This window comes from Callithrix jacchus, chromosome 10 (genome assembly GCF_049354715.1).
Source record: "Callithrix jacchus isolate 240 chromosome 10, calJac240_pri, whole genome shotgun sequence".
Taxonomy (NCBI): domain Eukaryota; kingdom Metazoa; phylum Chordata; class Mammalia; order Primates; family Cebidae; genus Callithrix; species Callithrix jacchus.
In genome coordinates, this window is record NC_133511.1 from 2,830,405 (window position 1) to 2,857,162 (window position 26,758).

The 26,758-nt window shown below is 41.4% G+C and overlaps 1 protein-coding gene across 1 annotated transcript; it reads right to left on the reverse strand.

The window, feature by feature from the left end:
- Nucleotides 1–1,305: 1,305 nt before the first annotated feature.
- MMP1 (matrix metallopeptidase 1) lies at nt 1,306–9,676 on the reverse strand. Its single transcript, XM_002746035.7, has 10 exons — nt 9,500–9,676; nt 8,776–9,020; nt 8,533–8,681; nt 8,184–8,309; nt 7,022–7,177; nt 6,747–6,864; nt 4,292–4,425; nt 2,608–2,770; nt 1,983–2,086; nt 1,306–1,872 (listed from the first exon to the last, which is right to left on the reverse strand). Exons 1-10 carry the CDS (start codon nt 9,608–9,610, stop codon nt 1,763–1,765), a joined length of 1,416 nt encoding a protein of 471 aa, XP_002746081.3. The 5' UTR covers nt 9,611–9,676; the 3' UTR covers nt 1,306–1,762.
- Between the last annotated feature and the right edge of the window lie 17,082 nt (nt 9,677–26,758).

Here is a 26,758-nt window from a genome sequence, read left to right on the forward strand (position 1 = left end):
ATATATACTTACATATATATGTATATATTTAGAGACAGGTCTCGGTCTGTTGCCCAGGCTGGAGTGACGTGGTGATTCGGTTTGGCTCTGTGTCCACATGCAAATCATATGTGGAATTGTAATTCCCCAGCACTGGAGGAGGGACCCAGTGGGAGTGGATTTCCACCTGCTGTATTTGTAATTGTGCCTGAGTTCTCACATGATCTGGTTGTTGGAAAGTGTGTATCACTTCCCCCTGCTCTCTCTTCCTCTTGCTCCAGCCATGTAGGGCATGCTGGTTTCCCTGTCACCTTCTGCCCTTTCACCCTATACGTTTCCTGAGGCCTCCCCAGCCATGCTTCCTGTACAGCCTGTGACACTGAGCCAATTAAATCTCTTTTCTTTATAAGTTACCAGTCTGAGGTAATTCTTTATAGCAATGTGAGAAGGGACTAATAAAGGGGTATGATTATGGCTCACTGCAGGCTCCAACTCCTGGGCTCAAGTGATCCTCCCATCTCAGCCCTCTGAGTAGCTGGGACTACAGGTGTGAACCACTATATCTAGCTATTTTTACAATTTTTTTTTGTAAAGGTGGAACCTTACTATGTTGCCCAGGTTTGTCTCAAACTCCTAGGCCAATCACTCCTCCTGTCTCAGCCACCCACAATGCTAGGATTATAGGTGTGAGCCACCATGACCAGCCTAAACTTTGATTTCCTACTTAAGCAAAGTCTGCTGAGGTTTGGGTAACTGTTCGGAGCAGTTACCTTCAGCAAGTCAGCTTGTTCTGTCTTGTGACAACCCAGTCATGAGGTACTTCCACAACCACCACAGGAGTAGACTTCCAGAGAAATTTCCACCAGCAATTAAATGTTTGAGGCTGAAAATGTTATTTGTCGCCTCTTCACGCAACCCACTGGCTCGAAGTAGTCGGGTGCCCCACTGCCCACCACCCATGCTCTCTTTGCCACTGCAAGGAGTTGGACTGTGGGAAAATGGAACCCTCCCATGTGTTCAGAAGAGAGAAAATGACATACACTCAGAACGCTCTATCACGATGTCACTGATTTTAACTATAACTACTTTTGGAATCCATACATGGGGCAAGGGGAATGAATGCCCCCACCCCCAGTTTATATAATATACATTGTATGTAAATAGAGAATATTTGAGTTTTTTGCATATCCTAATTTCCCACATGAATATTTTTTGTATTGTCTACTTCCCATTTCAAATTTGAAAAGCGGTCTTTGTGAGTGTGGCTTTGTCGTTAGAAAACAATAATAAATATCACAGGAAGGGTATAAAACAGTTGAAACAAGGTTGACTTTATTCCAAACGTAAAACACTTTATTTTGTGTAAGAAGAGGTGTCCCTTTCCCATCCGGGGTGACAGCAGTGACTGCGCATGTATTCCTTAGCTGCTTTTCCTCCAGTGAAGACTCATGCCTCCTGTCTCTTTCTGTCTTGAACAGATATGTTTGTCTCTGGGATCAGTGTCAGAGTTGTGTACGCTGGAAAAGATCTTTGCAACTCTGGCCCAGTTGAGTCCATAAGCCACAAACTCGACTTTTCTTACCATTTGTAGAACTAAATAATATTAGTACAAAAAGGGCTACATTCTAAATCGTAAAAAAATATGCTGAATGAGGTATAAATAAGATTATATTCTGTGTAACAGTGATTCCAGAGGTTAAAAATGACGGAAAAACAGATAGTTCTTCAGGAAAACAAGTTCTTTGGACTCACATAACATATTTGACATTCAAATTAGTAATGTTCAATTTTTTCTGCAGTTGAACCAGCTGTTAGCTTTCTGGAGAGTCAAAATTCTCTTGGTTTTAGGATCAAATTTGTATTGCCTTGTTCCATGAAAGAAATAAAAAAATCCTAGAAACGAAACAAAACACAGATATTTTTGGCATTTGCTGTTCCAACTGGCATTTAAGATGCTACGGCTATGGCAATGGAGTGGAGGAAATACATATATATTTGCTTACCATCTTTCATGAAAACCGCATCAACCTTGTGGCCAATTCCAGGAAAGTCATGTGCTATCATTTTGGGATAACCTGCATCCATAGATCGTTTATATTCATCATATCTGGTCAGAAAAATGTTAAGAGTGTCAGACCTTTTGCTAAACATGTAGACTCTCTAAATCATTACAGAAAACACACCGTCAGGAATTTAACCAGAATATTTCATTTTATAGATCATTTGTAAAATGGGGAGTGGTTGGGGTAAGGTGGAATGTTGGGTGAACTAAAGGGCTTATAAGGCTCTCTGAAGTCCAACATTGAATTATCCAGTAGGTTCTACATTATGTCTTATCGACGTAACATGCTATGGAAGGTAAGTTCCTTTTGGCCGAAGTATCTCGGTTAAGATGAATGCCCTTAATTCTACGTCCTTTTAAAATTCATCCCCATGCATTCTCTGGAATCCCAGTGCAGGCATTTGTGATGATTACTAGTCAGCAGACTAGATAATAGGCGGGCACCAGCCATTCACAGAAAAGGATGCTTGGCCAAGGCACTTCGAGACTCACTTTGAAATGGTGCGATCTAGAACTTTCTATGTAGGAAGAACGGAGAACCTAACATTTTCTGCACTTAAACTTACCTCCAGTATTTGTTGCCAACAAAGAAGTAGGTTTTTCCAGTATTTTCCTCAGAAAGAGCAGCATCAATATGCTTCACAGTTCTAGGGAAGCCAAAGGAGCTGTAGATGTCCTTGGGGTATCCGTGTAGCACGTTTTGTCCCTGAACAGCCCAGTACTTATTCCCTGCCAGTCAAGAAACGGTGATGAAAACACTTGCCCAACACTTCCATAGACGATAAGCTGAATTTCTAGCTGACATGCTAGCACAGTGCCCTGGCTACAGATTAGAACCATCTAGGGAGATATTTCAAAATACTGATGCCAGCAGGGTTGGGGCCTTCTTTCCAAAGTCAGGTCTTCAAATGACTAAAGATTTAGTTATGTTTGAGAATAACCCATTGATGGGGTTGGGGCCTTCTTTCCAAAGTCAGATCTTCAAATGACTAAAGAGTTAGTTATGTTTGAGAATAACCCATTTATGGGGTTGGGGCCTTCTCCAAAGTCAGATCTTCAAATGACTAAAGAGTTAGTTATGCCACCTTGGTGACATAAACTTCAGGTCTCCAGGTTTGCTCATGGACTGCAAACGTTCAAACCGTTTGTATCAAAAGGGCGGAGTGCTGTAGTGACTCACAACCTGTAAGGATTTGCGATTCTGGATTCAAATCACTGCACTTGACTAGAAGACAGTTCCAAATACTTGAATTACTGCTGTGTCCAGATTCTGTGTTTATACTCAGTCACACATAAAGCTGGTCTCATGTACTAAAAGCCAAGATTTCTCTCATTGTACACATGTGCTATCTACCTCTCATGAAAAAGGATTTTACAACTTTCTGTCTCTAATATCCATTTAATTTCATAATTTAAATGCTAGAAATCCTGTTTCAAAGCACCTGGCCCATCTGACCTGGATTTATTCTTTGCCTTGAGTGTATGGCTGAGTCAAATGTTTTACTCATCGCACTATGCTAAGCACATATCTGCAAAAATACTTGTCATGGCATAGAGTCTTCAAAGCCAGGAGCTGATCACTGGATTGTGTTTCATTCTGACAGAATCAGAGAAGTTTCTCCCATTCAATTCAGAACTTCTCATAATTTGACATGCATATGTATTGCCCAGGAAACTTGTTAAAATTCAGATTCTATCAAAGAAGAGCTGAAGTGGGAACTGAAATTCGGAATCTGTAACAGACTGTCAGGTGATGCCAATGCTGCTGGTCTGAGGACCACACTCTCACAGCAGGGCTGCGGCATCTGTCATCTGGCTGCCTCCTGGGGGCCTCCCCCATTCTCAAGAGGGTAGTTTGTATTGAAATAGAGTCTAGGAAATCATACAAATGAAGTCTTTCTGTTCTGTCCTCTGTAGGATTGGTGCAAGTCTCAATTTTTACTTTGAGTATTCCCAGGAATATGGAGGGGGTTTTAAGTACATAGTTTGTGCTGAAAACATTTTTGGAAATCTAGATTCGTTAAAAAGGCGGGAACATTCTATCTCCAGTCATTTGCCTTTTGTTTAAAATGACTCAAAACTGTACTACGTGCTGTTTACTTAAGTTGATGGACTTTCATTGATTTGGTTGGTGAGACTGAGATTTTCAATAGTCCCTGGAGAGAATGTAACTAGTTCTCTTATGTCTCAGCCCAAAAGGGAATGAAAAATTAATTTATAGAAACAGTGAAAAATAATTAGAAGGGTTACCTTTGAAAAACCGGACTTCATCTCTGTCGGCAAATTCATAAGCAGCTTCAAGCCCATTTGGCAGTTGCGGCCAGAAAACAGAAATGAAATTGAGCTCAACTTCCGGGTAGAAGGGATTTGTGCGCATGTAGAATCTGATCCAAAAAGAAAAGAAAGAAAAGTTTCCATCTAATGTCTGGTAATCTCTGGCAGACACCCAGCTCCTTCTTGCTGCTGGCGCTAGTGCTGTGCTGGTAAATGTTTAACTTTCAGCTCTCCAAAGGAGGGCTGCTTTATAGAATTTGCTTATTTCCCTCTGTTAAAATACTCCCATTATGATGAATTTCGAGAGTCTCAGTGGAGCACCATTGTATAGTGTACAAACAAAACAGGCGTACGTAACTTTAAGAACATAAATAAGTAGAAAAATGCAGTAAAAACTATCACAAAGTGATGAGTAAAAATTAAAATTATGACAAAGTGATTATTTTTATTACCTTTCATTTTAATGTAATTTAATATTGTTTATATGCTTTCAGTTTTATCTGTTTATTATTTATGTATTTATTTTTGAGGCAAAGGCTCACTCTGTTGCCCAGGCTAGAGTTCAGTGGTGCCATCTTGGCTCATTGCAACCTCTCCCGCCCAGGTTCAAGGATTCTCCTGCCTCAGCCTCCCCAGTAGCTGAGATTACAGGTACAGGCCAACAGGCCCAGCTAATTTTTGTACTTTTAGTAGAGACAGGGTTTCACTATGTTTGCCAGGCTGGTCTTGAACTCCTGACCTCAAATGATTTCCCTGCCGTAGCCTCCCAAAGTGCTAGGATTGCAAGTGTGAGAAACTGTGCCTCGCGTGTAATATAATTTTTAATAATGGCTATGGTTCACAGCTAACTTGCAAAATTCTTCAAAATGTAACAGTCGGTCTTGATGAGCCATTGGGAGTCAGCTGTGCACATTACCAGCTGGACCATGACTCTAATATCCTATAATTACAGCACACCAGGTCCACTCCTTACATCAGACCTTATCACAGGGACACTACAAGAAAATATGCGAGGATGAGAAACTGACGTAGGGAGACTAGGGGAGGTGTGTAAGACCACCCAGCTAGTAAGAGGCTGAGGAGGATTTAAACTCAGCTCTGGATTTAAACTCAGTTGTTGTGCCTCGGTCAGCAGTACTTACACAAAGTGGATTACAGAGCTTATCGGGACTAGGGTAACAGTACAGAAGTAACTGTCATGAGGGCTGACACAGAAGAGTTCTCCAGATTCCAGGCCACAGGGAAGCCTATGTATGACCTTGGCCATCAGAAACCTGACTTCTGGGTCCAGTCCTGCCTCTGCCTGGCTGTGATACCTCGGGCAAATCAGTTACTATCTCTATCTCTAGCCTTTCATGTCTCTTCAACATGGCAACATTTAAATGATCTCTGTGTCCTTTCCATTCTGAAAGGCAAATCCTGAAATTGATCCTCTTTCTTGTAGTAATATTTGGTTTGATAGGTGTGTCCTGCTGTTCTGAGAGGTTTCCTTTAAAACCTTGTGTTTTCTTAACTTGTCCTAGCATCGAACCACACCCTGTAGAGTTTACACCCAGCCTTACCTTTCACACTTAAAAGCAAAGAGAGGGCAGAAACAATTATGAGCCAGTGCCCTGAATTCTGGGACAGACGTGACCACAGAGTAGTCGAGCAGCGCCACGGCACTCTGCGAGGCTGAAGAGACCGGGCCTTTCAGATCACCCTGGCTCTCTATGTGCTGATCTTTCTGTAGGCTACGTCACTCACCAAATGCGGTGTGGAATAATACAGCAAAAGAGTGTGTTATTATTTTGCCTGATCCTTCAGGAATCACTATGGTATGGAGAGCAGGCCCGCTCCCTGCATGTGAGGTGACCCCAATCTTTCTGAGTCCACACACTGCAGAGGGGGTTTTAGGGTTCTCTTCTGAGGAAGAAAGCACCATGCTGTGGTGCCCCTATCTGTCCGAGGAGGGATTTTGTCAGTTCTTGGGAACTTTTCCAGCATTGGTTCCCTCCCTTCTCTTCTCTGGGTCTCCAGGGGGCAACAGAGACCCTTCATGATTGTAGACTTTGGGAGGGCCGTTTTTTCAGGTTGGGAGTGATGATTGAAGGATGGCCCGGCAACCCTCATCAGTAAGACGTTGCTGTGGAAAGGGCCACTTTCTCCTAAGAAAGTCCTGTGAGACTCGTCACCATAAAGAGCGGCATGATGAAAAGAGACCTGAAGTAGGAGACGAAGACCAATGACTCTGTGCTACCCACGAGCTCTGTGGCCCCAGAAGATCTCGTTCCCTCTCTCTGACTTCCTTTTCTGATCTGTAAAATGGGATTGTACATACTGATTTTCTAAAGCAATTAGACGTAAATAGGTGTGAAGTGACACGTGAGGCAGAATAGTGAAGCATAGCAGTGAACGTTGTTATTATCACAAAGGAGAAGTGGCATCTTACCTGTCTTTAAAGAACATCACTTCTCCCCGAAGCGTAGTGACAGCATCAAAGGTTAGCTTGCTGTCACACACCTGTGGGGTTTGTGGGCCTGTGGGCTGGACAGGATTTTGGGACCGTCCTAAGGAAAAAAAATACCGAGAGTTAGTTTTGCCTACTATTAGAAAACTACATAAACAATGAGGATGGCTTCTTCAAGATATCGTTAATGGCCGTTTTATTTCAAGTAGGTATAAAGACTGCCAGGCCCTTGTCCATAAGCTTTTCTCCATACTCACCGTATATGGCTTGGATGCCATTAATGTCATCCTGAGCCAGCTGAACGTCACCACTGAAGGTGTAGCTGGGGAACATCAAAGCCCCAATGTCAGTAGAATGAGAGAGTCCGAGGGAATGGCCGAGTTCATGAGCCGCAACACGGTATAAGTTGTACTCTAAAACAGCCAATAAATCCACTTTAACTATTTGAAACATATTCCTTTTTGAGGCATTTCACTAACAAATAATTTACAGCCACTAGGATGACTGTTCCTACCTTCTCAGTGACTTTTTGAAATATATGTGTGCATGTCTTTTTTCAAAGGCAGAAGTCATGCGTTCGTTAACAATGAAGAAACATGTTAAAACCTAAACTCTATGATTGCACTGCTACAAGTAAAAGACAGACTCAGCTGACCGAAAGCCTACCACAGATTAGTCAACCTTACCAGTGATTAAATGACACATATAGTTCACAGAGAAGCAATAAAGTTCTGTTAACATTTAATATCTTTCTTGTTTATAAAACTGATCAATGTTGGCTGCTGGAAATTTTGGAAAACACAAAAACTTTCCTTTAATTTCCACACAAGTTTATGACCACTATTAAATTTTGCTGCTTTCTTCTAATGAAGAAGATTCAGTGGTGATGCCAAGTAAAACATCAAAGTTTTCACCATTTTCTTTCTTTTTTTTTTTTTTGAGATGGAGTTTCACTCTTGTTGCCCAGGCTGGAGTGCAATGGCGCGATCTCGGCTCACCGCAACCTCTGCCTCCTGGGTTCAGACAATTCTCCTGCCTCAGCCTCCTGAGTAGCTGGGATTACAGGCACGCGCCACCATGCCCAGCTCATTTTTTGTATTTTCAGTAGAGACCAGGATGGTCTCGATCTCTTGACCTCGTGATCCACCCGCCTCGGCCTCCCAAAGTGCTGGGATTACAGGCTTGAGTCACCGTGCCCGGCAATTTTCTTAATAAAAATTTTAGAGTGGCCTACTTGTCACTGCTAAGATATTATTAACTAGCAGACATGACCTCTCACTTTTCTAAGTGTATCACTAATTTTCTGAGTGGTAATAGAAAAATAAATACACGAATGCATTCTTTCAACCAAATCAACCAATATTACAGTGAAACACGAAGGGGTGGGAGAATTGAGGGAAACAAATTTGATGGGCTTACCTCTGAAGTTGTTGGTCCACATTTCATCTTCATCAAAATGAGCATCCCCTCCAATACCTGGGCCTGGTTGAAAAGCATGAGCAAGATTTCCTCCAGGTCCATCAAAGGGAGAATTGTCCCGATGGTCTGAAAGAAGCAGAATTCAGTGAAGGGTCCTGTGGTTCTTATGCAGGCTAAGCTAGAAGGGCAAGCATTAGCTTTGTTAAGGGACCAGTAGACTTCCATCAGATGTGATGCGGTTTCTCCTGTGAGTCCATAAAATCAGCATCCTTTTAAACAAGCAACTCCAGTTACAAAGCTATGAGATTTAGGGGCAAGGTGAGGTTAAGGTGCCACGAGAAGGACTTACCTCCCCTGACAAAAGATATCATTATGTCTGCTTGGCCCTTAGGGACCTTGGTGAATGTCAGAGGTGTGACATTACTCCAGAGTTGAAAGGCTTTCTCAATGGCATGGTCCACATCTGCTCTTGGCAAATCTGGAGTGTAGTTTTCAATCCTTAGAATGAAATAAAATAGAGACACGTTGGACATGACTTCTTAACCACTGTCATGGGAAATAGCTCTGTCACTCCGGCCCTCAGTGTGGCTACCTGTAGGTCAGATGTGTTTTCTCCCAACGAGGGTTCCCCTCCGTGAGGACAAACCGAGCCACATCGGGCACTCCGCATCTGGGCTGCTTCATCACGTGCAGGGTTTCAGCATCTGGTTTCCCCGTCACCTTCAGCCCAAAGAATTCCTGCATTTGCTTCAATTTTTTGACCACTGGGCCACTGTTTCTCTGCTTTTCAACCAGCTTGCCATCATTCCTCAGGTTGTAGTATCGTTCCAGGTATTTCTGACAAAAGAAAATTATCAAAACACTGCATGGGAAATCTTTCTCATTGTTCTAAAAACTGGTGGCATTAAGTTTTAGCCAAGACAGAGAACTGCTTTTAAAGCTTGTTTAGGGTTCACAATTGCTTTTATCCTTATCTTTGGTGAGAACTGAAATTTCAGAGTAGAAACGCCCTTCTAGCAGGTACTGTGAACTACGAACTTCATAGTAGAGCCATTTTTATAGAGCAAGATTTCCATCCTGTGGCAAGTCTGAAATTAGTAGGAGACATTTGAATACTGTTCCTTTACTTCCCTCTCACCTCCAGCCGGAAAAGGAGAGCCTATGCACGGCTAGATACATTTTTGCGGGGGAGTGGTGTTTCTAGCAAAATAAAATTGTCTTTATAGGAAATCCAACCTTAAAAATCTCCATTTCGTTTCTGTGGAAACACACAAAGTAAAGATTTGCATTATCGTCATTTGTCATGCAGCCTTTACCTGCACTATCTCCACATCGGGCTCTTGCGTTTCTAGAGTCGCTGGGAAGCCATGAGACACCACAGCCCAGAACAGCAGCAGCAGCAGCAGCGGAGGAGGACAGCTGGGCATGTTGGCCTTTGTCTTCCTTCCCAGTGCAAGGCAAGTGGTGGGTTCTCAGCTCCCCACTGCTTCACTGTCCCAGCCAGGAAGCTCCCTCTCTATATATAGAGTCCTTGCCCTTCTAGAAAGCCGAAGGCTGTCTGACTCATGTTTTATTAACATCCTCTTGATTACCTATGAACAGATTAAGAATCATCAGAAATAGTGACTCCTAGCAGATTGTTTGGAATCGCTTGGTGTTGCAACGTCATGATTAGTTTCAAACAAGATGTGTGTGAAGGAGACACACTCCACCATGTAAACACCGGTTTTCTCCAGTTCGTTTCTCTCAGATTTGAGAGAGGCTCTTGTTATATACACAGGTCAAAGAGTACTTTATGGGATTTTTGAAGACTTGATTCTGATGGTCATAAAGTGCTACAGGTTTCTCCACACACCTTGCTCCCAGGCCAGAGGGCAGAATTACTGACACTGTGCACCTTACGGCTGTTCAGCACCCGTGCTGACTGAAGTTCAGCTCCTCCAGCACTCGCTTTACGGTGACTCTCTGGGGATCTCTGAGGTTCCCATCTGCTTTGGTTATGCAGCCTGGTACTCTATTGCAACAGCACCATGGCTTTCCTTGATCTTTACTCGGAGCCAGGCATGGTGGCTCAAGCCTGTAATCCCAGAATTTTGGGAGGCTGAGCCAGGGGAATTGCTTGAGCCCAGGAGTTCAAGATCAGCCTGGGCAACATGGTGAAACTCCATCTGTACAAAAAAAAAAAATTTGTTTATATTAGCCAAGCTGTGATCATGCCACTGCACTCCAGCCTGGGCCACAGAGTGAGATCCTGTCTAAAATAAAATTTAAAACAATTTAATCAGGCCTAGGATGTAAGAGCCTTACCCGAGAAGACCCCTTATCCACAAGAGTATGAGACAACTCCCCACCCTGTGCAGGCCTTGCCCATCATCATCATGGGAGAAACAGGATCCTTCTCTGAAACCTGTCCAAATGTACCGAGGATGAAAAGGTTGGAAAGAGCTGAACGTGACTCTGGGGTCTCCTTTTTAATCATACTTCTTTCCCTTGATGTGAGTACATCTTTAGTCATTGTTGCTAGGCAGCATTTATTTATTCTTTCATGTATATATGTATTTATGCATTCCTCCATTCAAAAGATCTGAATCAGCATCTCCTGCCCATTAAAATAAATGTATGGCTATGTCATGAAAGAAGTATATTCATGTACCTTGTTCCACATTAAATTGTCTTGGGCACCTACCAGCTCTCTGCAGCACTCGGTGGGAAAAGCTGGTCTATCTGTGCAGCTCCTCTACTCATGCCCTGCTCTCTTTCCTTGGAAGCATTTACCGGAAACACACAGTGGAGAAACACTGGCCTCCGTTTTATCGCTTCAGCATCTCATGAGGTTTCCCACCTTTTCCACTGTATTAGGTTTGCTTTTCCAGACTTTTCTCACCTGATGGATTCCTGTTTCCTTGCCACACCAAGACTGATATCTCGCTCATAAACAATACTTCTGTATATCTTGGATTGTTTTGAAATACATCATATCCTCTCTAATCATTTAACCGCAACTTCCCCATCTAAGTGGAGTGACATGTGAGTTCAAGAGGGTAAGAGGAATTGGAAGAAATTCTCATGAAAATGAAATCCTCTCCCTCTCACAGGCATCAGAGGGAGGGTAGGGCAGAGACCAAAGAACACTTGTGACTGAAGTGACTCCTACACAGACAAGGAAAAGAGTGAAGGGGTTTTCATATCAGAGGGTGAACACAGGCTGTTTTAAAAGTCAAGGAGTGGCAGATACACTCGATTGTGAGGGAGTCTGGTCAGTGTGACGAGGTTACCCCCCCAGCTCCACTGAGACCTGGGAAACAAGGGTCAGTTACTAGGTTAACTCAGGAAAGCAGCATCATAACCATCTACGATTAGACAGGAAATTGCATAAGAGCCTCATACACTGTCCCATCTGGCAAGAATCTGCACATGCTGCAGTTGAGATGTTTTCAAACTTTTATAAACTTCTGTATCCTTTACTTAAACAAAATCCCTTTGGGAAAGCCAGTTTGAAAACTAGATGAAAGCAGAAGTTTTCTGATGGAAATGGGGCCCCAGAGTTCCCCACAACCCCCCACATCATGCCTGCTTTATCCTCCCTTCTATAGCAAAGCTCCCCCATTCTGAGTCCAGAGCTCTTATGCTAAATGCTCACGGTGTTTCATTAAATGTCAGAGTTGCTAACATGGATTGGAAACTGGTTGCTTGAAACAGCTTTTCGTTAAGTTTTTTTTTCCTAAAAAAAAAAACAAAAAGGAAAATTAAATTTTGGTTAAGCAGCCAGCCTAGATTCACACAGCCCTGAATCTTGAAATTTCCAGTTAAGTTTTCACGGAAGATCTTCTGATACAACATATTTAACTTTGGGGCTGGTGCTAGCCTGTGATTTATTTGAGAGTAAAAAATAAATCAAAAATTTAGAACAGAAAGCTGGGATGAAGTCCTAGCAATGCCTAGACTTAGCATAGTTTCCAAGAAGCTCAAAACATGTTAAATTTGTATTTGCTCTTCACATCCAGATCATTTGTTTTCTCTGGGAGCACCTCCTTCCCTCATCATTCTCTTTTGAATGTAATTTTCTAAAATTATCCTCCTACCCCTGTTACAAGCTTAAAAGCGCTCTCCTGAGTGTGGCTGTGTCAGCTGACTCCAGGCTATTTCTAGGAAGGCAAATTATTTCCATGGTTTTCTCAGTTGCTTCATGCTGGCTGTTTTGTGAAAGGCCTCAAACATATTTGTATTTTTCCATATTTATTTAACTCAGTCTTGAAATTTCAATCTTGCTTCATATTTTTTTTATGCTTGGAAATTTAGCATTTTTAATTTTGTAACTCCATTTGAGTGTCAGATATTTTTTTTTCTGTTTTTTTTTTTTTTTTTTTTTTTTTGGTCCTGCAAGTCTTGAAATGGTCTTTAGCCAGAGAGGTTAAATATTTAATGCTGTTTCATTTTGAGAGTTCCATATGCGAAAAATGTGTCCCACCGTCTATATTCTCCCCACATATCCATGCAGTAGCTTTATGGACAACCATTGACCAGACGCTTAGTGGACACGACACTTGGTGCACACTGGTTCCATTAGTCCTCGTGCTTACCTTCCTGGTAGAAATGACTGATCAATCAACCTTGAGCCCCAGGTCACACAGCAGAGTGGTGGTCATGTGTTGAACACCCAGGTCTGTGCCACTCCAGTCTAAACATGGTACATAATCATGCACGTTCTGGGTATAGGAGTCTTGCTTCCCCCACAGAGAGAAAGTGTCTGGAGACACCAGGACTGTCACATTAACTCCCTCATGTCCACGATAATGTCTCCATGCCACCACCCTGTCCCTCAAGCCTGAAAGAATCTTCCCCTTCCAGCTGCCAGTCAGTCTCCCTTGTTTCCCTTACCAAACTTTTTGAATTTGTGGTTTATACTACCTCGACTTAGTAGATGCCTGCAAATGATCATTACAGGATGAGTTAACAAATGACAGATAAATGAAAAAATAGATACTTAAATGACACTTAAAGAAAGGGTCTGTTTCTCATTAGGCTGAGCCTTATGCCCATAGCTAGGTTTTTATGTCTTTTACTCTCCCAAGACTAAAGTTCTTTAAATTACCATGGGAAGAATTTGGATATATTAACTGACTGGAGATTCAATTAACTAATTTATTTATTTAGAGACAAAGTCTCCCTCTGTTGGCTCTGGCTGGAATGTAGGCACCTCAGACTCCTGGGTTCAAGGAATCCTCCCATCTCAGCCTCCCAAGTAGCTGGAACTATTGATGTGCACCACCATGCCCCACTAATTTTTCTTCTTTTTTGGTAGAGGTGAGATCTCACTATGTTGGCCAGGCTAGTCTCAAACTCCTGGCCTCAAGTAATTTTCCCACCTCAGCCTCTCAAAGTGTTGGGATTATAGGCATGAGCCACCACACGCAGCCTTACTGGAAATTTTATATGAAGCACAGCACACTTATTTCTGGTGATTTGCATGCCATGCTATAAGCATTTGGTATCTGATTATTTTGAGCACTTTATTAATTTGTTTGCAATAATATTTTCTCATCTGTATAATTTATTAAACACTGTGGAAAATGCTTATAGTTAGCATGTTCGGGAAAGAGATTTTTGCAGCGGTAGCTCCTTTTTAAGGAAACCAAGAGGCTTGCTGGGGTGAGTGCTGCTCAGACCACAGCTCAGTTCAGCCCTGTCAAAACCATCCTTTCTCAGCCCTCTCATCTGTGAATACGAATTTGAGATGGATTTGAAATATGTGAGGCAGCTTCCTGTGAGATTTTGGTCATGTGCCCAGACTATGACTTGCTTGTTTGGAGCCTCTGACATACACACGTGTGTGGCCCGGAGAGCCTTTAGTCTATGATTCAGAATTCAAACTATATTCCATTGTTGCAGAATTCTTCTGTTTTTTACAAAGCGAAATGTTCTCTAAGCCTACTACCCAGTTCTTTTTAATTACCCTTAACTACTCGTGCCTCAGCTATAATTATTTTTATTATTATTATATTTTTTGAGACAGGGTCTTGCTCTGTTGCCCAGGCTGGAATGCAATGGCATTCCACCTCCTGGGTTCAAGTGATCCTCCCACATCAACCTTTCAAGTAGCTGGGACTACAGCTCTCTTACAGCAACTTGGGGCCTCCAGGTGTACGCCACACACCCAGCTAATTATTATTTTTTTTTGTAGAGACAGAGTCTTGCTATGTTGTTTATGCTGGTCTCAAACTCTGAGCCTCAAGTGATTCTCCCACATCAGCCTCCTAAAGTTATAATTATTCATGATGACTGGGCTGGTCAGCTGGCTTTCTTCAAATCAGTCAGTTCTCTTTTTTTCTTTTCTTTTGAGACAGAGTCTCACTCTGTCACCCAGGCTGGAGTGCAGTGGCATGATCTCAGCTGACTGCAACCTCCGCTTCCTGGGTTCAAGCAATTCTCCTGCCTCAGCCTCCCAAGTGGCTGGGATTATAGGTGTGTACCAGCATGCCTGGCTAAGAATCAGTCAATTCTTATGAATTCTCAGTGAAAGAAATAACATTTAACCTTTACTGGTCTCTCTATACCTTTAATATACAAAACTATTTTATCTTCACAATAATCCTGTGGAACAGTTAGGGTGGATACTACCATTTCTGTTTCATAGATGAAGAAACTGGGACAACTTTCCGTGGTTAAGTCTTTCGTCCCAGATGGTTCCTCTAGCAAGTAGTATAGACAGAAACTTGAAAACGGTCTTTGGCTGAGAAACCAGGTAATTCAGCTCTTAATACGAAAGATTAATCCCAGCAGACATCTTTTTATACTTGATATTGGGATGCATTTTTTAGTTCTAATAGATAATTATTATTGATGAAACCACCATTAAGACCGAGCAGTCCCTTTTTGCTTATACCGACGTCTTCACCTGTGAATTCTACGCGTCTCTCTCCAGGGTGTTTCTTGCCCTTGGCACAGACTCTTTCCCTCATCCTGTGAACGTGGCTGTTCTGTGAAATACGTGAAGGGGCACAACCCTAGCACCTGCTGCAACCCCCAACTCCCTGGGCGCCTCTTTTCTCCTTATCAGCCTTATTACTTACCTTTACTCTTGTCCTTGACCTCACCCCCTTGTGGTACATTTTCAAACATTACTATTAACGCCTACCGTTTAAAAAAAGTCAAATGGCAGGCCGGGCGCGGTGGCTCACGCCTGTAATCCCAGCACTTTGGGAGGCCGAGGCGGGTGGATCACGAGGTCAAGAGATCGAGACCATCCTGGTCAACATGGTGAAACCCCGTCTCTACTAAAAATACAAAAATGAGCTGGGCATGGTGGTGCGTGCCTGTAATCCCAGCTACTCAGGAGGCTGAGGCAGGAGAATTGCCTGAACCCAGGAGGCGGAGGTTGTGGTGAGCCAGGATCACGCCATTGCACTCCAGCCTGGGTAACAAGAGCGAAACTCCGTCTCAAAAAAAAAAAAAAAAAGTCACACGGCTTTCCTTCCATTCACATTTTCATCGGTCCTTTTCAGCATCCACTGCCCGGCCTTGGTGACCCTCCTGCCTTAGTTTGGAGTCTCTGCACTTTATTTTTCTCCTTATTCCTTTCTGATGATTTCCGCTCCTTTGTCGGCATCTCCTTCCTTCCTTTCCTCCTGAATCTGGCCATTCACCAAGGTTCTGCTCTGAATCTTCCTTTCAAATCTCTGACCAATATTTCTCCAGGACAGTCTCATCTATTCCCATAACTTCACCTCACATCACCACAAAACTCCTTCCTAAACTCAGGCCCGACTGTTTTCCTGAACTCCTGTCTCATAGTTTCTGCTGCCACCAGGACACTTCCGTCTGGATATATCTGGTTTCATTTCTGTTTAAGACAAGACTCCTATTCCTCACTTTTCTACTTCTTACCTAGCAGAGCTTGCTAAATCACAGACCTGGGTTCAAATGCCAGCTCTGACAGTTACTAGCTAAATGACCAATTATTCATTTTGTTTTCTCATCTAAAAAATGGAAATAATAGCAGCACCTGCCTTAGATGCTTGTTTGGAGACAAAATAAGATAATATATGTAAAATATATTAGTACAATGGCTGGCACACAGTGTACACACAAAAAATATTCCCAATTATTTGTATGAATAAAATGCTTCAGCCATGTCCGTTGTCCAGCACGGCAAAAGGAGCAGTCAGCAGAGTAAACAGACAACCCACGGAGCGGGAGAAAATCTTCACAATCTATACATCTGACAAAGGACTGATATCCAGAATCTACAATGAACTCAAATAAGTTATCAAGAAAAAAACCCAATGTTATCAAAAAGTGGGCTAAAGACATCAACAGACAAATCTAGAAAAAAGATGTACAAATGGACAGCAAACTTCTGATCAGGGAAATGCAAATCAAAATGATAATTCGACGCCAGCTCACTCCTGCAAGAATGGCCATAATCAGAAAATCAAAAATACAGTAGATGTTGGCGTGGATGTGGTGAACAGGGAACACTTCTGCACTGCTGGTGGGAATGTAAACTATACAGCCCTATGGAAACCAGTGTGGCGGTTCCTCACAGAACTAAACGGAGAACTGCCGTTTGATCCAGCAATCCCACCCCTGGTATCTACCCAGAGGAAAAGAAGTTACTATGTGAAAAAGATTCTTGCACAGACATGTTTATAGCAGCACAGGTCGCAATTGCAAAAACGTGGAACCAACCCAAATGCCCATCAATCAACGAGTATGTGTGTGTGTGTGTGTGTGTGTGTGTGTGTGTGTGTGTGTGTGTAGTCAGTGAAGTAGCATTTAGTCTGAGCCTTGAAGAATGGGTAGAATTATATTAAGTAGAAATGATGGAGAATAAAAAATATAAAAAAGGAGAACAGGTGCAAGGCACATTTGGGAAACAGTGTAATTCATTTTGTTTGCATGGGGATAGGATGAGTGTGATTTTGGACTGGTAAGTTATTTTCAGACCTGAGCAGGGAAGGTCTTAAGTTCATATCTGTTTTGCTTAAAATGTTTTTTTTTTTAAATTTCTATAGGTTATTGGGGAACAGGTGGTGTTTCGTTTAGTGGTGATTTGTGAGATTTACCTGAGCAGTATATACTCAGTGTGTAGTCTTTTATCCCTCACCCCCTTCCCATCCTTTCCTCCTAAGTCCCCAAAGCCCATTGTGTCATTCTTCTGCCTTTGCATCCTCACAGCTGAGCTCCCACTTATGAGTGGGAACATAACGATATTTAGTTCTCATCCAGGTTGCTGCAAATGCCATTAATTCATTTCTTTTTTAGAGGTTCATTCTATTTCAGAAAGGAGACCAAATTACCTACTCTTCGAATTGTCTCGTAAAAAAAAAAATCCTAGAGGTCAATTGAAAAGGAAATCAATTTCTGCTTCCCTACTTCATATTAATGGTCCTTGAATTTAGGGTAAGATAATAGTATTATTTTCCACATAAATCACATGCAGTGAAAAGAGTTTCTGACACAGAATAGCAGAATACATGCCAAGTAAGAGTTAGGTTTATCATTTTTATTTTTGTGTGTGCTTTCCCCAACTAAATTAAATGTCAGGCAAAATGCAGAGATGGCCTCAGCCTGTCACCCCCAGTGGGGCTCTGTGGGTTCTGAGTTCTGCAGCAAAGCTGATAAAAGACAGTGCCCTACCTTTAGACACAGCCTAGTTCTCTTCTCTGGTCTTGGGAAAGAAAACTAGGTTTCCAGGCCACACAGCTTTCAAAAATAGAATGCCTACGGTGGAGTGGACAAATGTATATAGATAGAACGCATGGGACAAAATAGATTTTACAGAAATCTTCTCTGAGAATTACAGCCAGAACCCCTCAAAAACTCTGTCTTAAAAGCTACACAACTGGAACTTCTGTTCGTTTTCTGCCCTAGCTTTAAGGCTCAGCTTGAGGTCAAAGACCCTCATCAGGTTCCCCAGTGTCTTCTGTTACTGAGCTCTCCTAGGGCCCCACTGTCGACGTTGTAAGAGCGAACCTACAAACTCATTTACGTGGAAGGTTAGAGCCGTCTTTCTATAAAAAGGTACCAATGCACGTTACATATTTTACTTACACACGGTTGGATCTTTATGACTCAATATCTGTAAATATACCTGTCTATGTAACTATACATATGTAAGTGTACTTAACACAGTCTCAGAAGAAGAATATAGACAGAGTATGCCACAGGATAATATATTGAGATATAAAATTATATTTTCCTCTGTATTTTCCCCTAACATTGCCAAGAACTATGTATCTCCTAGTCTCAGAGGTGTCTTCAGGACTTCCGCTGAAACCTACATGAAGGCAATGTCTCTTTGCAACTTTTGGAAAAGCCTGAGCTCATAGGAAGAGATTATGTCAGGTGTCTCCAACTAAGTGGGGGAGGAGAAAGGTTTTGAGAAGGCGTGAGAGAGGGAGAAGTTTCCTTCAACTGGAAAGAGAAACATGTGCGCCGTTTCCACGAGGCATAACAACCCATGCTCTACTTCTAGCTCCTTGGAAACTCCTGGGGTGGTTTTGCGAGGTGGGCCTAGGGAGGCAGGATCCCCTAGAATCCCCTGGATTCTTAGTGTGTGTGAATGAGGAAAAATAGAAACTCAGACCCTGCCTTCTCCAGAACTCCAGCAGGTGGCAGAATGGAAATGTAAACCCAGGGCTGCTTCCAAAGTCAATGCTGTTCCATTGTCAGAGCTTTGTGCACAGGACAGTGGCTTTTTAGCTGAAGCCAGTGAAGGTAGTTACCTCGTAAGTGGAAGGGGGATGGGTAGGGGATGTATGTTTCAAGTACTCTCCAAAGGGTGAGGTAGACAAAGTGCAGAGTTAAATGACACAGGTTTGAGTCACAGCTGAGCAACCTTGGATGTTATCTGCAAAAAGGAAATAATAACACTTACACCATTTTAATGATATGATTGAACTGATAAGCAGTTTGTGAATTGAATGACTACAGGCTGTTATTACTACCTTCTGACCTTTAAGACTGTTTCCCAAGTACTACGTAGTAGGACCATATAGCAATATCACACACAATAAAAGGTACTGCATAGCAATAAAAGGTAAACAGGAATTCACAGACATATAACTCATTCTCTTAGTCTGTGGCATTTTCTTGAACTAAAAAAAGAAATTTGTCCCTAGAATAGTCATCAAAATACACTTGAGTACATGTATTACAAATTCCATATACTCTCATTCACTGGTACTCCAAGCAGCTGATTACAAATGTTGAATTACCAGATGTATACAGAAACAGAATACAGAACTGGAAACAGAATTGGGGTGTGAAAAAGATGATTTTTGTGTGAGGCTGAACTTATGAGACTTATAATCTTGGGTGTGTTAACCTCTCTAATACTGTTTCCTCACCTCTACAGTGGAAATAATATTAATATCCATTATGACAGTTTTAAGGATAATTAAATCACCAAATGCAAACTTACATCGTGCTTGTCACATAATAGCAGCTCAATAAATATTAATTTATCTTAGAGTAGAAAGATACCTAAAATCACCTACTTTATCCCTCTTACATTGTAGATGAGGAAATGGAGCCCCTAAGTGTGTATTTGTTTTTATTTCATTGGGAGCAAAACTTTTGGAACTATGGCTCAAGTGTCTTGATGAGAATGTTTCGACACACTAAATATTGATACTATGTGATTTTCTACAATGGAAATTAAATACGATTCTCGAGGAAATTTTTATAATGCAACGAGGTAAAGCAAATCCGTTGGAATATAATTTTCTATTAAATGCACACCACGAACCGACACAATGAGTTACCTCCTTGACTGACTTTGGAATCTTGCCTGAGAGGCAGCCATATGATAAGGTGTCATATTATCATCATCATCACTTTCATTGCTATGAGCTATATGTGATTCTAAGGATAAATGCAAAGGTAGCAGATTCCTTAGTTGCATAAATCATGGCCGGGAAGTCATGTGTCATAATACCCACCTTAGTTTTACCTTAGGAAAGTGAAAATGCTCCCTTAATCATTCTGAAGAAGATTCTTGATGAATACAGTTATACTAAGAATCAGCTTCCTGTTATGCTGTGATCTGTCATGAGAACCGACCCCAGGGTGGAATCTTCCCCAGAGCAGCTTTTTTCCTACTGACCTACGGGGATTACGTGACTCATGTGGATCCTCATGTACCTCCCTTAGGTAAATTCTTGAAAGGCCAGGGTGTTTATAGCTGTAAGCTTTTTGCCGCTTTATGAAGTACCTTTCATCTATTTAGAAATTCACTTTTTGTGCAGGTTAAATTAAGCAAATACGTTGATAGTTTGATTTGCTGTTGATAACCTGACTACTTTCAAAATAGATTTGCTACTGCAATCGAATAATTACTTAGTGACTGAATTAATTTATTAATGTGCTTCGAGGATAATTTTCTCAATTGTTACATTTATTTAATGAAGTGTAACGTTCTTAACCACATAATTATCAAATTACTTCATATTCTTCCCTCTACACTATAACTCAGGAAAGATCATCTTTCCTACTGTAGTAAACCCTGTAATTTCCTGGATATCACATGTTCTCTCATATCTTAATGGCATGGCATACGCTGTTCCTTTCTTCTCCACACTTGGCCTGGTAGAATCCTATTTCTTCACACCTAGGATCAAGTATTGCTGCCATGCCAAACTTATTCATTCATTCAACAAAAGTTTAATGAGCGTCAACTTAGGGGCTTGATGCTGGGCAGCATCCTATGTGCCCATGTGGGGCTCATTTGAGTGAACGGCTACAATGTGCTGTGTGTGAGTAGAGGCACACAAGAGGAAGAATGAACACAGCCAGTGGGCAGAGTTGGAGGTCTCAGAATGCCCCCAAAGATGGTAACCCCTTAGCTGGGTCTTCAAGTGTAAGACAGATGGGAGAACAGCATATTCATTTCCATCAGGAACCATTTGATTGGAAGGAACGGCAAACCGAATTAAAGGGAGGATTATTTTAAAGAATCAGAGGAATCTGGTGGAATCCATTAATAAGAAGCACTTTGAAGAGAGGCATTGGGCAAGTGGAGTTAGATTTCTTCAACTCCTCTGCCAGCTTCTTCACTGTTCTCTAGCCCATTTCTCACCACTCAGAACACTATCATTCCTGTGTGCATCTGGGTGGGGCAGAACATTCAACTGTTGCACTTAAGCCAGGTACATGACTAATTTCTAGACACGTCTTGGGTAGTCTGGATGTGAATAACAGGTTGAAGATCTTCTTTACTTGTTTATTTAAATTATACTTTTAAGTTCTGGGACATGCGTGCACAATGTGCAGGTTTGTTACATAGGTATACATGTGCTATGGTGGTTTGCTGCACCCATCAACCTATCATCTACATTAGGTATTTCTCTTGATTCTATCCCTCCCCTTGTCCCTCCACCCCTCTGTCAGGCCCTGGTGTGTGATGTTCCCCTCCCTGTGTCCATATGTTCTCATTGTTCAACTCCCACTTATGAGTGAGAACATGTGGTGTTTGGTTTTCTGTTCCTGTGTTAGTTTGCTGAGAATGATGGTTTCCAGCTTCATCCATGTCCCTGCAAAGGACATGAACTCATTCTTTTTGATGGCTGCATAGTATTTCATGGTGTATATGTGCCATATTTTCTTTATTCAGTCTATTATTGATGGGCATTTGGGTTGGTTCCAAGTATTGCTATGCTGCAATATACATCCATGTGCATGTGTCTTTAGAGAAGAATGATTTATAATCCTTTAGTTATATACCCAGTAATGGTATTGCTGGGTCAAATGTTATTTCTGGTTCTAGATCCCTGAGGAGTTACCACACTGTTTTCCACAATAGTTGAACTAATTTACACTCCCACCAACAGTGTAAAAGCATTTCTATTTCTTCACATCCTCTCCATCATGTTTCCTGACTTTTTAATGATTGCCATTCTAATTGATGTGTGATGGTATCTCACTGTGGTTTTGATTTGCATTTCTCTAATGGCCAGTGATGAGCCTTTTTTCATATGTATGTTGGCTGCATAAATGTCTTCTTTTGAGAAATATCTGTTCATATCCTTCACCCACTTTTTGGTGGGTTTGATTTTTTTTTTCTTGTAAATTTGTTTAAGTTCCTTGTAGATTCTGGATATTAGACCTTTGTCAGATGGATAGATTGCAAAAATTTTATCCCATTGTGTAGGCTGCCTGTTCACTCTGAGGATAGTTTCTTTCGTTGTTCAGAGGCTTATTAGTTTAATTAGATATCATTCATCAATTTTGACTTTTGTTGCAATTGCTTTCAGTGTTTTAGTCATGAAGACTTTGCCCATGCCTATGTCCTGAATAGTATTGCCTAGGTTTTCTTCTAGGATTTTTATGGTTTTAGGTCCTATGTTTAAGTCTTTAATCCATCTTGAGTTAATTTTTGTAAAAGATGTAAGAAAGGGGTCCAGTTTCAGTTTTCTGCATGTGGCTAGCCAGTTTTCCCAACACCATTTATTAAATAGGGAATCTTTACCCATTGCTTGTTTTTGTCAGGTTTGCCAAAGATCAGATGGTTGTAGATGTGTGGTGGTATTTCTGAGGCCTCTGTTCTGTTCCATTGGTCTATGTATCTGTTTTGGTACTAGTACCATGCTGTTTTGGTTATTGTAGCCTTTATAGTAGAGTTTGAAGTCAGGTAGAGTGGTGCCTCCAGCTTTGTTCTTTTTGCTCAGGATTGTCTTGTCTATGTGGGCTTTATTTTGGTTCCATATGAAATTTAAAGAGGTTTTTTTTGTAATTTTGTGAAGAAAGTAAATGGTAACCTCATGGGAATAGCAATGAATCTATATATTACTTTGGGCAGTATGGCCATTTTCATGAAATTTTCACAATATTGATTCATCCTATCCATGAACATGAAATGTTTTTCCATTTGTTTGTGTCCTGTGTTGTTTCCTTGAGTAGTGGTTTGTAGTTCTCCTTGAAGAGTTCCTTCACATCCCTTGTAGGTTATATTCCTAGGTATTTTATTCTCTTTGTAGCAATTGTAAATGGCAATTCACTCATGATATGGCTGTTTGTCTACTGTTGGTATATAGGAATGCTCGTGATTTTTGCACATTTATTTTTGTATCCTGAGACTTTGCTGAAGTTGCTTATCAGCTTAAGGAGTGTTTTGGGCTGAGACAGTGCGGTTTTTTAAATGTACAATCATGTCATTTCCAAACAGACACAATTTGACTTCCTCTCTTCTTATCTGAATACCCTTTAGTTCTTTCTTTTGACTGATTGCCCTGGCCAGAACTTCCAACATTATTTTGAATAGGAGTGGTGAGAGAGGGCATACTTTTCTTGTGTTAGTTTTCAAACGGAATGATTCCAGCTTTTGCCCATTCAGTATGATATTAGCTGTGGGTTTGTCACAAATAGCCCTTATTATTTTGAGATATGTTCCATCGATAACTAGTTTATTTATTGTTCTTAGTGTGAAAGGGTGTTGAATTTTATCAAAGGTATTTTCTGCATCTATTGAGATAATCGTGGTTTTTGTCATTGGTTCTGTTTATGTGATGGATTACGATTATTGATTTGCATATGTTGAACCAGCCTTGCATCCCAGGATGAAGCCAACTTAATCATGGTGGATAAACTTTTTGATGTGCTGCTAGATTCAGTTTGCCAGTATTTTATGAGGATTTTCCCATTGATATTCATCAAGGATATTGGCCTGAAATTTTCTTTTTTTTTTGTTGTATCTCTGCCAGGTTTTGTATCAGGATGATGCCGGCCTCATGAAGTGAGTTAAGGAGGAGTCCCTCATTTTCTTTTCTTTTTTATTTATTTTTTGAGACACAGTCTCACTGTGTTACCCAGGCTGGAGTGCGGTGGCATGATCTTGCTCATTGCAATCTCCACGACCCGGTTCAAGCAGTTCTCCAGACTCAGCATCCCAAGTAGCTGGGATTACAGGTGTGCACCACCACGCCTGGCTAATTTTTGTATTTTTAGTAGAGATGGGGTTTCGCCATGTTGGCTAGGCTGTTTTGATTCTTTTTTATTATATTTCTGGGGTACGTGTACAGAACGTGCAGGTTTGTTACATAGGTAAACACATGCCATGGTGGTTAGCTGCATCCATCACCCTGTCATTTACATTAGGTATTTCTGGCCGGGCGCGGTGGCTCAAGCCTGTAATCCCAGCACTTTGGGAGGCCGAGGCGGGTGGATCACGAGGTCAAGAGATCGAGACCATCCTGGTCAACATGGTGAAACCCCGTCTCTACTAAAAATACAAAAAATTAGCTGGGCATGGTGGTGCGTGCCTGTAATCCCAGCTACTCGGGAGGCTAAGGCAGGAGAATTGCCTGAACCCAGGAGGCGGAGGTTGCGGTGAGCCGAGATCGCGCCATTGCACTCCAGCCTGGGTAACAAGAGCGAAACTCCGTCTCAAAAAAAAAAAAAAAAAAAAAAAAAGGTATTTCTCCTAGTGCTATCCCCGCCAATCCTCCCACTCGCTGCTGTCCCTCCATAGCCCACATGAAGCTGAAGTCCCTCTTATTCTATTGTTTGTGATAGTTTCAGAAGTAATGGTACCAGCTCCACTTTGTACCTCTGGTAAAATGTGGCTGTGAATCCGTCTGGTCCTGGGCTTTTTTTTGGTTCGTAGGCTATTAATTACTGCCTCAATTTCAGAACTTGTTATCTGTCTATTCAGGGATCTGACTTCTTCCTGGTTTAGTCTTGGGAGGGTGTATGTGTCCAGAAATTTATCCATTTCTTCTAGATTTTTCTAGTTGAATTGCATAGAGGTGTTTATAGTGTTCTCTGATTGTAGTGTGTATCTGTGAGATCAGTGATGATATCCCCTTCATAATTTTTTATTGTGCCTGTTAAATTCTTCTCTCTTTTTTCTTCATTACTCTGGCTAGCAGTCTATTTATTTTATTAATCTTTTCAAAAAAACCAGCTCCTGGATCGATTGATTTCTTGAAGGGTTTTTGTGTCTCTGTCTCCTTCAATTCTGCTCTGATCTTAGTTATTTCTTGTCCTCTGCTAGCTTTTGAATTTTTTTGCTCCTGCTTCTCTAGTTCTTTTAATTGTGATGTTTGGGTGTTGATTTTAGATCTTTCCAGTTTTTTCACATGGGCGTATAGTGGTATAAATTTTCCTCTTAACACTGCTTTAGCTGTGTCCCAGAGATTGTGGTACATTGTGTCTTTATTCTCATTGGTTTCAAAGAACTTCTTTATTTCTGCCTCAATTTTGTTATTTACCCAGTAGTCATTCAGGAGCAGGTAGTTCAGTTTCCATGTAGTTGTACAGTTTTGAGTGAGTTTCTTAATCCTGAGCTCTAATTTGATGGCACTGTGGTCTGAGAGACTTTGTTATGATTTCCGTTCTTTTGCATTTGCTGAGGAGTGTTTTACTTACAATTATGTTGTGAATTTAGAATAAGTGCCATGCGGTGCTGAGAATGTATATTCTGTTGATTTGCGGTGGAGAGTTCTGTAAATGTCTATTAGGTCTGCTTGGTTCAGAGCCAAGTTCAAGCCCTGAATATCCTTGTTAATTTTCTGTCTGGTTGACCTGTCTAATATTGCCAGTGGGCAGTTAAAGTCTCCCACTATTATTATGAGTGAGTCTAAGTCTCTTTGTAGGTCTCTAAGAACTTGCTTTATGTATCTGATGCTCCTGTATTTGGTGCATATATATTTAGGATTGTTATCTCTTCTTGTAGCATTGATCCCTTTACCATTATGTAATGCCCTTATTTGTCTTTTGTGATCTTTGTTAGTCTCTGTTTTATCAGAGACTAGGATTGCAACCCCTGCTTTTTTTTTTTTTTTTTGCTTTCCATTTGCTTAGTAAATATTCCATCTCTTTATTTTGAGCCTGTGTGTGTCTTTGCGTGTGAGATGTGTCTCCTGAATACAGCCCACCAATGGGTCTTGATTCTTTAACCAATTTTCCTGTCTTTGTCTTTTATTTTTTAAAATTTTTATTTAATTTTTATTTTTTTATTGCATTTTAGGTTTTGAGGTACATGTGCAGAACATGCAAGATAGTTGCATGGGTACACACATGGCAGTGTGATTTGCTGCCTTCCTCCCCATCACCTATATCTGGCATTTCTCCCCATGCTCTCCCTCCCCAGCTCCCCCGCCACCACTGTCCCTCCGCTATTCCCCATAATAGACCCCAGTGTGTAATGCTCCCCTCCCTGTGTCCATCATGTGTTCTCATTGTTCATCACCCGCCTATGAGTGAGAACATGCGGTATTTCATTTTCTATTCTTGTGTCAGTTTGCTGAGAATGATGTCTTTGTCTTTTAATTGGGGCATTTAGCCTATTTACAGTTTGGGTTAATATTGTTATGTGTGAATTTGATCCTGTCATTATGATGCTACCTGGTTATTTTGCCCATTAGTTGATGCAGTTTCTTCATAGTGTCGATGGTCTTTATGTTTGTGTATGTTTTCTGCAGTGGCTGCTACCGGTTTTTCCTTTCCATGTTTAGTACTTCCTTCAGGAGCTCTTGTAAGGCAGGCCTGATGGTGACAAAATTCTTCAACATTTGCTTGTCTCTAAAGGATTTTATTTCTCCTTTGCTTGTGATGCTTAGTTTGGTTGCATATGA